Genomic DNA, 11899 nt, shown 5'->3' on the forward strand with positions numbered 1-11899 from the left:
ACAGGTGTCTTTTATACAGGTAACAAACTGAGATTAGGAGCACTCCCTTTTAAGAGTGTGCTCCTAATCTCAGCTCGTTACCTGTATAAAAGACACCTGTGAGCCAGAAATCTTTCTGATTGAGAGGGGGTCAAATACTTATTTCCCTCATTAAAATGCAAATAAATTTATAACATTTTTGACATGCGTTTTTCTGGATTTTTGTTGTTGTTATTCTGTCTCTCACTGTTCAAATAAACCTACCATTAAAATTATAGATTGATCATTTCTTTGTCAGTGGGCAGACGTACAAAATCAGCAGGGGATCAAATACTTTTTCCCTCACTGTACCTACAAGATCCATATCCCTGGTGCATTGTACAGTTATATGGTACTGTTGTCCTGTGGTCCAATTAGCTGTAGCAGAGTGTGTGTGTGTGTGTGTGTGTGTGTGTGTGTGTGTGTGTGTGTGTGTGTGTGTGTGTGTGTGTGTGTGTGTGTGTGTGTGTGTGTGTGTGTGTGTGTGTGTGTGTGTGTTGTGTCGTGTCGTGTCGTGTCCCCTGAGCTCTGGTTAATAAGAGCTAAACACTGGCCTGCAGGTCTGGAAGGATGACTCAATAGAATAGCACACCTGACCTGCCATTCACACAGCAGATCACACAGGGTTACACACATACATAATAGCCAGTATAGCCATGTTAGGCAGATATAGTCAATAATCTGCCGGCATATTTTAACTGTAAAAGGGGACCAGAGCATTTACTAATTGTATCTTTCATATTGCCTACAGTAACTGTGTTTTTTTATATGTAGCTGCTTTGATAAATGTCTCCTTATTATCTTTGAGAAGTTGCTTATGTAGGCTGTTGATAATTTCAGACATAGGGATTTCTCTTTAGTCTTGACCTGCTAGGTGAGGGGAGGCATGGACAAGTTGACCCAGGGTTAAGAATGTGTACTATAATGATTCACCCAAGGCCATTATAGTTCAGCATTCAAAATGAAAATTGCTATCTTACTGTAACTGCAATGTGAGTTCATCCAGTGTAAACATATTTTCTTCTAGATTGATCTTTTTCAAATTGTCATTTTTTGATAGGCCTACACCAATGTTAAAGTGATTGTTTCATTTTCAGCTCAAAACATTCAGCTTAATATCTCCAAAAGCCCTTGCTTGTATTGTGCATTTGTGCAATTTAGTTCGTCTTCACTGCCTGGGGAATATTTAATCCCTAAATAAGACAATGATGAACAAATAGTGATGAATTAAATGTCTCTTCTGAAATCATCCCTTTTCAAACATCCACTGATTAATTAACTGCTGAACCTTTGATGGATAATAGCCTGGATTTTGCTGCTTTAATTTCACTCTGTGGCTTCGTGAAAATAAAATAGCGTATGGTTGACCTTTGAACATGATGGATTATTGACAGTATTCCAAAACATAGATCCAGAACATCTTTAAAGCCACATGTGCCTTTGCATAAATATTTTCTTTGATGGATAGTGATAAGATCTCTCCTCATCGCAGTCCCTTTCTTCTAAAAAAAAGTGTAGGCTACATATCCTACCTACCGCTCTCCATTTCCCCGTCCTCCAACTCATTATTGCTCTGCGCATCCAAGCCAAGCGCACGAGTCCGAAAGCAATTCAAGATGATGTCAATGGAGAGGCGCACCCTCGTTCCGAATCCAGAGAGAGAGAGAGAGCGCTCGCCGTGTAAGCACATAGCTGCGTGTGGTGAAGTTTAGTATACCTCATATAATAACAGTGTTATTGAACGGAGAGTCAATTCCAGAAATCCTCGCCTACTTCGCTAGATTTATTTTATTTTCTTGGTGTTGGGGAATAAAACTGTCTCTCAACGTTCGCCTTTTTTGTTTTTCTTTAGTCCGCCTGCGCTCTTGGATCTATTTGTCTGAGAGATGTCTGAGTTTAACCACTCAAATCTATCAGGCGGAAACGCTGCGGATCCGGACTACAAGTGGACATATGAGTATTACGACGATGATGAGCCTGTTTCGTTCGAGGGACTCAAAGCGCACCGATGTAAGTACGGGATCTCAATTTACAGTCCTGAACCCCCCCCCCCCCTTCACCCATCTTCTCAGCGTTACGCATGCATTACTTTATTGTAGAAGTAAACTGTGATTAAATCATGTGTGCATGTATTTATGCATGATAATTGCCATGGCTCATTGCATTACATTCATATTTGTGGCTAGAAGTTAAAGTTAAGTACAGCAGATATTCTTCATGATGACAAATAGGTAGAGGGTGTGTGTGGTTTATGAGAGCTATTGAGAGAGGGGGGGGGGACCGCCTTAGAGTGTAAACCCTGCAGAGAAATATAAGCATGTCAATGCTGAGTGTCTTAGTAAGGGAGTTCCTTGTTTAGGCCTGTATGTGTCAGCCTCTTAACATTAGACACATACACAATCATTACATTTATTTTTCCTCTAGAATAACATGCACCAATCAATGTCACCCCAGTCTAGACATAATACATTTTCATAGCCCTCCTCTCTCTCTCCCCCTCCTCTCCATCTCATTGTGCTTAAAATACTGTTGTTTTTGTCATGCTGTAGATATGAGATATAATGACCTACTATACATTGGAACTAAAACATGTATTTGAGCTGTCAATCAAGTGTTGTTGTGTTGCAGACTCCATCGTGATAGGCTTCTGGGTGGGCCTGGCTGTCTTTGTCATCTTCATGTTCTTTGTCCTGACGCTTCTCACCAAGACAGGAGCTCCACATCCCGAGTGAGTCTCCTTATCAACCAGCCATCACATGTCAATCAAGTGAATTACTTAGCAATCCACCAACTTCCAGTGCCTCTTAACATGTGCACAATTATTTTCCACGGTAGGTAAATGGCAGACAGTGTGACTGGTCCATGTTCCAAGTTTCATGGTGCTTTTAGGACCATGGATAGCACCATGCTTATTAGTGGTGGTTCAGCAGCTCGGACAGTTTCTTAGCATGCACAATTAGTTATCACACCAGGTAAATAACATTTTCAGTGTGGCTGTTCATATTCAAAGTTTTATGGTACTTTCTTTCCAGCACCATGGACAGCACCAGGCGTGTTAGTGGCAGAGCCTTACACAGGCTGTGGTTAGTTCTGCTTCAGCACCACAGAGAGCGCCTGGTTCAGAGTGTCTCTTGGTTTTCCTCTCTGTAAATGAGACAATTCTCCCTCCCAGTCTCAGTGCACTTTGATGTCTGATGCCATCTTAGTAAAGGATTGTAATTATCAGCAGCCCTCTTCCCTTGTATCCATGGTTGTAGCATATGTCTCATTTGCACACTGTGCTTGCTCTCTCTCACGTGGGCGCGCTCTCTGTCAGCTCCCTCTTTTTTTCTTACTATACGCTCTGCTTTGATCCTTCTTTCTTTCTCCTTTTCAGAGATCTCTCCCTTGGTGGTCCCTCCCTCTCTTCCCCCTCCCTCAATGCCCTGTTTCTCTCCCACTCCGCTCATCTCTCTCTCTAGCCTCGTGCAAACAAACTGCGTTAAACTGTATGCGTTCCGGTGGAAGTCCATTCATTTCAATGGTAGAAGAGCCGCATCGCTGCAGCTCATCTGCCGAACTAGAGCTTTCAACTATGTGTTTATGGGACAGCATCAAGACATTTTTTGACAGGTCAATACATTTATTTGAAAAACTACAAGATCAAAGTTTATACATTTATGCAATTATGTGGTAACGCTTCACTTAACACCCAGTGTTATTACACGGTCATAATCATGTCATGATGTCATAAGAGCTGACATAACTTGTCATAACCTGTAATAATATGGTCATAACACTGTCATGACCCATATATTTACACCTGTTGTGAAATATATTGTGTTTTTTTTATGGCTGGTTATGACACCTACATAAGAGTGTGAAAACCTACATTTATTCAAATTAGTTTTTTTTCCTGCCAAAAAGTTTCCTTTCATTTGAAAGTTTGTCTCTTATATCCTTTGTTTTTATTGTAATGAATTCTTTACAGTCATGTTTTTTTCATCATATTTTAAATACCTTGTAGAAAATACACTTTATGACACTGTCATGAAGCATTATGACCATCCTGTGTCACTTTACATGGACTAAGACAATACACTTTATGACAAAGTCAAGAAGCATTATGACCATCATAATCATATAAGCCAGATAAGACTATCACTTACATGCCCTCATATCAGTCATCAGTCAAAAAGAGAGTATCTGCTCCTGCATTCATCCCTGTCAACAACAGAGCATTGGGGTAGGTGCATGTATGACATCAAGGTGTGTGCAATTACAATAATAATTTAACAACTTTAATAAATAAATATATATACAGTACCAGTCAAACGTTTGGACACACCTACTCATTCAAGAGTTTTCCTTGATTTTTACAATTTTCTTCATTGTAGAATAATAGTGAAGATATCAAAACTATGAAATAACACATATGGAATCATGTAGTAACCAAAAAAGTGTTAACTTCTCTAGGGCCGGCGGGACAAAATCGTCCCACCTACGTAACAGCCAGTGGAATTCTGTGGCGCGTTATTCAAATACCTTAGAAATGCTATTACTTCAATTTCTCAAACATATGACTATTTTACACCATTTTAAAGACAAGACTCTCCTTTATCTAACCACACTGTCCGATTTCAAAAAGGCTTTACAACGAAAGCAAAACATTAGATTATGTCAGCAGAGTACCCAGCCAGAAATAATCAGACACCCATTTTTCAAGCTAGCATATAATGTCACAAAAACCCAGAAGACAGCTAAATGCAGCACTAACCTTTGATGATCTTCATCAGATGACAATCCTAGGACATTATGTTATACAATACATGCATGTTTTGTTCAATCAAGTTCATATTTATATCAAAAACCAGCTTTTTACATTAGCATGTGACGTTCAGAACTAGCATACCCCCCGCAAACTTCCGGTGAATTTACAAAAAATGTACTAAATTACTCACGATAAACGTTCACAAAAAGCATAACAATTATTTTAAGAATTATAGATACAGAACTCCTCTATGCACTCGATATGTCCGATTTTAAAATAGCTTTTCGGTGAAAGCACATTTTGCAATATTCTCAGTAGATAGCCCGGCATCACAGGGCTAGCTATTTAGACACCCAGCAAGTTTAGCACTCACCAAAGTCAGATTTACTATAAGAAAAATGTTATTACCTTTGGTGTTCTTCGTCAGAATGCACTCCCAGGACTTCTACTTCAATAACAAATGTTGGTTTGGTCCCAAATAATCCATAGTTATATCCAAACAGCGGCGTTTTGTTCGTGCGTTCAAGACACTTTCCGAAAGGGTAATTAAGGGTGACGAGCATGGCGCATTTCGTGACAAAAAAATTCTAAATATTCCATTACCGTACTTCGAAGCATGTCAACCGCTGTTTAAAATCAATTTTTATGCCATTTTTCTCGTAAAAAAGCGATAATATTCCGACCGGGAAAGCGTGTATACGTACAAAGAGAGAGAAAATAAAAACATCTCGTGCCCTCGTGCACGAGCCTGAGTCTCAGAGTACTCTGACCAGCCACTATCCAAACGCGATAATGTGTTTCAGCCTGGGGCTGCCTCGATATCATTCAGCTTTTTCCCAGGCTCTGAGAGCCTATGGGAGCCGTAGGAAGTGTCACGTTACAGCAAAGATCCTCAGTCTTCAATAAAAAGAGCCAAGATGAACAACAACTTGTCAGACAGGCCACTTCCTGTTCAGAATCTTCTCAGGTTTTTGCCTGCCATATGAGTTCTGTTATACTCACAGACACCATTCAAACAGTTTTAGAAACTTTAGGGTGTTTTCTATCCAAAGCCAATAATTATATGCATATTCTAGTTACTGGGCAGGAGTAGTAACCAGATTAAATCGGGTACGTTTTTTATCCGGCCGTGTCAATACTGCCCCCTAGCCCTAACAGGTTAAACAAATCCAAATATATTTTATATTTGAGATTCTTCAAAGTAGCCACCCTATGCCTTGATGACAGCTTTGCACACTCTTGGCATTCTCTCAACCAGCTTAATGAGGTAGTCACTTGGAATGCATTTCAATTAACAGGTGTGCCTTGTTAAAAGTTAATTTGTGGAATTTCTTTCCTTCTTAATGCGTTTGAGCCAGTTGTGTTGTGACAAGGTAGGGGTGGTATACAGAAGATAGTCCTATTTGGTAAAAGACCAAGTCCATAATATTATGGCAAGAACAGCTCAAATAAGCAAAGACAAACGACAATCCGGAATATTTCAAGAACTTTGAAAGTTTCTTCAAGTGCAGTCGCAAAAACCATCAAGCGCTATGATGAAACTGGCTATAATGAGCATCGCCAGAGGAAAGGAAGACCCAGAGTTACATCTGCTGCAGAGGATAAGTTCATTAGAGTTAACTGCACCCCAGATTGCAGCCCAAATAAATGCGTCACAGAGTTCAAGTAACAGACACATCTCAATGTCAACTGTTCAGAGGAGACTGCGTGAATAAGGCCTTCATGGTCGAATTGCTGCAAAGAAACCACTACTAAAGGACACCAATAAGAAGAAGAGAAATTGCTTGGGCCAAGAAATACGAGCAATGGACATTAGACCGGTGGAAATCTGTCCTTTGGTCTGATGAGTCCAAATGTGCGATTTTTGGTCTTTGTGAGATGCAGAGTTGGTGGACTGATGATCTTCGCATGTGTGGTTCCCATCGTGAAGCATGGATGAGGAGGTGTGATGGTGTGGGGGTGCTTTGCTGGTGACACTGTCAGTGATTTCTTTAGAATTCAAGGCTAACTTAACCAGCATGGCTACCACAGCATTCTGCAGCAATACGCCATCCCATCTGGTTTGCACTTAGTGGGTCTAGAATTTTGTTTTTCAGCAGGACAATGACCCAACACACCTCCAGGTGTAAGGGCTATTTGATGAAGAAGGAGAGTCATGGAGGGCTGCATCAGATGACCTGGCCTCCACAATCACCCAACCTCAACCCAATTGAGATGGTTTGGGATGAGTTGGACCACAGAGTGAAGGAAAGGCAGCCAACAAGTGCTCAGCATATGTGGGAACTCATTCAAGACTCTTTGAAAAGCATTCCAGGTGAAGCTGGTTGAGAGAATGCCAAGAGTGTGCAAAGCTGTCATCAAGGCAAAGGGTGGCTACTTTGAAGAATCTCAAATATAAATATGTTTAGATTTGTTTAACACTTTTTTTGGTTACTACATGATTCCATATGTGTTATTTCATAGTTTTGACGTCTTCACTATTATTCTACAATGTAAAAATAAAGAAAAACCCTTGAATGAGTGCGTGTGTCCAAACTTTTGACTGGTACTGTACTGTATATATAACATAAAAACACTGTTGACAAGTAGCATATGGTATAATAGAATGTTTTGCCTTGTGTGGTAGGTTTTGTGGGTTTTGACACTCTTGTGTAGGTGTCATAACCAGCCATAAAATAACTACTGTGGTATGTCTTGTGGGTTTTCACACTCTTATGTAGGTGTCATAACCAGCCATAAAATAACACAATATACGTCACAACAGGTTTATATATATTTTATCATGACAGTGTTATGATCATATTATACCAGGTTATGTCAGCTGTTATTACATATTATGACATGGTTATGACCGTGTCTTAACCTGTTATGACGCTGGGTGTCAAATAAAGTGTTACCTATCATGTTTTATGTATTATATTGCTATTGGTGATTTTTATTTATAATAAAGTTGTGGGATGTAGCCTGTTACACACACCTGGCATGTGGCTGGAAGATAATTCATAAAACGTCCATGTGTGATTCTGATTGTGGTGATGCCGTGCATAGATTGCAACAATTGCATAGAAATGATCGTACGGCAATGTGATGATGCAGTCTGTTTGCATGCAGTCTGAGTTCTCTTTCTCTTGGAGCTTCATCCCCTCACACTCTCCCTTTCTCAACTGTCTGTAAACTGACTCTTTCTTTAAGCTCAGTTGTCCCCTGTGAACGTTTTATGCTGCTCTCTGAACCACCCTTATCCCTGTGACTGTGTGTGTGGCAGCTGTCACGGCTCTCTCATTAGCTGTCAGAGAGCTGTGCCCCTGAGTCTGTGTGTATCTGTTCTTCTGGAGTGGATCTCTGCCAGGCTCGGCTGAGGCTCAGCTCTGGGATCCCTTACAGACAGACCTCACTGCCTTCCAGACAGACCTCACTGCCTTCCAGACAGACCTCACTGCCTTCCAGACAGACCTCACTGCCTTCCAGACAGACCTCACTGGCTTGCTGATGAAAACAAACAGCATGCAGGGATCAGTGACTGATCAGCATGCTGCTCTACCTTGATACTTCCTAGGCTCTATCTATTGCAGGACTACAGCACAGCAAGCAGGATGGCAGTTAATGCATTTAATGTGACCAACTAGTTAAGGCTGGAAGTCTGTCTCTGTGTGTGTGACTATAACAACAAATGAAAAAGTAAATGATACCCATCAGTCTCCCTGAATCTTGCATTTCCAATTGTAGCCCAGTGTGTGTGTGTGCGTGCGCATGCATGGGTGTGTTGACACATCAGGCTTCTCTTCTTTATGGCTACGTTTAGACAGGCATCCCAATTCTGATCTTATTTTCACTAATTGGTAGTTGTATCATATAGATCAGCTCTGAATAAGATCTGATGTGGAAAGATCTGAAATGATTGGTCAAAAGGCCAACTGGGGCAAAAAATTGAATTGGGCTGCCTGTCTAAACACAGCCTATTAGGCCCTAAGTGAATGTGAGAGCTGATGAGTGTTGGCTGCTGAGTAGAGGAGCTAATTGTCTTGCTGTATTCAGTAATGGAGGTCAGGGGGCCTCAAGGGGCCCCACCAGGGCCAAGCCTGTTAACCTCCCAGGTCTGCTGATCACAGCGCTCCACTGCTCTAGTCCAACGCCATGACATCCATTTACTCAGCTTTCTCTCTTCCTTCCTCCCTCTCTCTCTTTCTGCCTGCTTCAATGCAGCTATATACTGAGCTGAGCTGAGCTAAAGCCAAAAAACAAAGACACCCGCTAAGAGGATAGAAATATGGTGTTGAGCCAATATACACAGGAGTGCCAACATACACAGAATTAGCCAACGGACACGCAACACACAGCTCTTTCCAAACATGCATTGATTATTCAATCTAGACTTGTTTGAGCATGAAGGAAGAGTCATACGCCCCAAAAGGGAATACATGATACCCTCTCTTACCTACCATCCATGTCTCTTTCTTCCCTCTCCCTGTTCTCTCTTACCTAACATCCATGTTTCTTCCCTCTCCCTGTCCTCTCTTACCTAACATCCATGTCTCTTTCTTCCCTCTCCCTGTCCTCTCTTACCTAACATCCATGTCTTTCTTCCCTCTCCCTGTCCTCTCTCTTACCTACCATCCATGTCTCTTTCTTCCCTCTCCCTGTTCTCTCTTACCTAACATCCATATCTTTCTTCCTTCTTCCTGTCCTCTCTTACCTACCATCCATGTCTCTTTCTTCCCTCTCCCTGTCCTCTCTTACCTAACATCCATGTCTCTTTCTTCCCTCTCCCTGTCCTCTCTTACCTAACATCCATGTCTCTTTCTTCCCTCTCCCTATCCTCCTTGATTCTGATTAAGGCAACTTATGTTTTTCACTTTTAATTGTGAGGTAGTCACACCTATTTCTCTTCTAATACACTCCTGGTCCTCAATTGTCCCCCATCTAGAGGAGCTGAGCCCTGTAAGAAGCGTGTTCATCTGACCAGCTGTGTGGAGGACCTCCGCCCCCCTGCAGACCCTGACAACCGGCCCTGCCTCCAACTGGACTCCTCTCTCAGCCGCTCTCTCTTCCACATCAATGAGGAACAGGCCCAGGGGGGGTCCAGACCTAGAGCTGGGGCAGGAGTTGTGGGAGCATCCAGAGGAGGGCTGGTCCAGGGGCCGGGGCGAGGCAGGTCAGGCAGCCCAGAGGAGAGGGTGGTGGTGGGGATGGAAGTAGGTGTCAGCCGTGCCCTGCAAGGGGCTGCCATGTTGGGGGGGGACCGGACTGACCACAGAGAGGCAATGTCCCTGTCCCTCTTCAACATCCCTAACGTTGTGAACTCCGAGCACAGCTCCGCTCTGGAGGCGGACGATCTGCTTCTGGGGGAGCCACCAATCATCATGGAGGGGGAGTATCATTCCCATGGGGTCCATCACACAATTGACTGGGGGAACCACCAATCATCTTAGAGGGGGAGTGTCATCGACCACGTAGCGCCCTTCAGAAGATGGACTGTCCTGCCCATCACACAATAGACTATGGTCCTGCTTACTTCTCACACCCACCTCCGTTAGGACATTATAGATAATTATGAGGACATCACAGGACTCACCAGCCTTATATAGAGTTGTGTGAACCGAATTCATGGAGGTTCAAATAAGTCCTAATCTAACATTCTGTGTTGTGCCAGTCATGTACAGTGCAAGGTCTCCTAATTAGGCTGTGGTTCCAGCTTCTCACACCACCTCCATTGTGAGGACATTCTGGATTATTCTGGATCCTCCTACAGTAACTGTACCTCCTGACATTTTCATTCTGTTCAGATTTGGTTCAGGCTGAAATACTGTACAGTCAAAATATATAAACATTTAATGTTAATTAACAATACAGAGTTAAATATAGATATGTGATATGCGCTACTTTTCTAATCTTTATGTCAACAAGGTTGCCCACGCAGAGCCAGAACTTGTGACGTCACATCTCAACACTAAACTGGAAGTTCAGCTTCATCAAGTTGCTTTAGAATGTTTTTGTGTTTTTTTTTATTTAACTAGGAAGTGAGTTAAGATTTTTTTTAAATTTACAATGACAGCCTACCCCGGCCAAATCCTCCCCTATCCCAATTGTGCGCCGCACTATGGGACCCCCAATGACGGCCTGTTCTGAAACATCTGGTATTGAACCCGGAACTGTAGTGACGCCTCTAGCACTGCAATGCTGCGCCACTCGGCCCCCCCGTATATTGGCGGAAGCCTTGCAGGAATCAGATAAAGGGATGACGACAACAGAAGAGGTAAGGAGAATTTGATGCAACAACCAAAATGCACCAGAAAGGCAAGACTCTTCTCTTGGGTTTCCAATTCAACAGCAGTCTGAATGTTGTTCTTGTTCAGTACTAATCGTAGCACACCTGTTCCTCACTATAAACTGTTATAGACAACTTTTTATATACCATGTGTTGCTCCTGTCAATGCTTTACCTACATGTCATATCAGTCTCGTCTGCCAAGTCTATAGAAGGTTGTGACTAAATAAAACTAAACTTAGCAAAGATAATTTGTAAAAATCCAAATAACTTCACAGATATTCATTGTAAACACTGTTTCCCATGCTTGTTCAATGAACCATAAACAATTAATGAACATGCACCTGTGGAACGGTCATGAAGACAATAACAGCTTACAGACGGTAGGCAATTAAGGTCACAGTTATGAAAACTTAGGACACTAAAGAGGCCTTTCTACTGACTCTGAAAACACCAAAAGAAAGATGCCCAGGGTCCCTGCTCATCTGCGTGAACATGCCTTAGGCATGATGATTGCAGATGTGGCCAGGTCAATAAATTGCAATGTCCGTACTGTGAGACGCCTAAAACAGCGCTACAGGGAGACAGGATGGACAGCTGATCGTCCTCACAGTGGCAGACCACGTGTAACACCACCTGTGCAGGATCGGTACAGTCGTGGCCAAAAGTTTTGAGAATGACACAAATATTAATTTCCACAAAGTTTGCTGCTTCAGTGTCTTTAGATATTTTTGTCAGATGGAATACTGAAGTATAAATACAAGCATTTCATAAGTGTCAGAGGATTTTATTGACAATTACATGAAGTTGATGCAAAGAGTCAATATTTGCAGTGTTCACCATTCTTTTTCAAGACCTCTGAAATCC

General features: G+C 42.1%; 1 protein-coding gene across 1 annotated transcript; it reads left to right on the plus strand.

Annotated features, from left to right (window-relative positions):
* The first annotated feature begins 1574 nt into the window (after positions 1 to 1574).
* On the plus strand, positions 1575 to 11275 carry LOC106579439 (melanocortin-2 receptor accessory protein 2A-like). Its single transcript, XM_014159347.2, has 3 exons — positions 1575 to 2028; positions 2647 to 2746; positions 9693 to 11275. Exons 1-3 carry the CDS (start codon positions 1905 to 1907, stop codon positions 10195 to 10197), a joined length of 729 nt encoding a protein of 242 aa, XP_014014822.1. The 5' UTR covers positions 1575 to 1904; the 3' UTR covers positions 10198 to 11275.
* The last annotated feature ends 624 nt before the right edge of the window (positions 11276 to 11899 follow it).

This window comes from Salmo salar, chromosome ssa02, assembly GCF_905237065.1.
Source record: "Salmo salar chromosome ssa02, Ssal_v3.1, whole genome shotgun sequence".
Classification (NCBI taxonomy): Eukaryota; Metazoa; Chordata; class Actinopteri; order Salmoniformes; family Salmonidae; genus Salmo; species Salmo salar.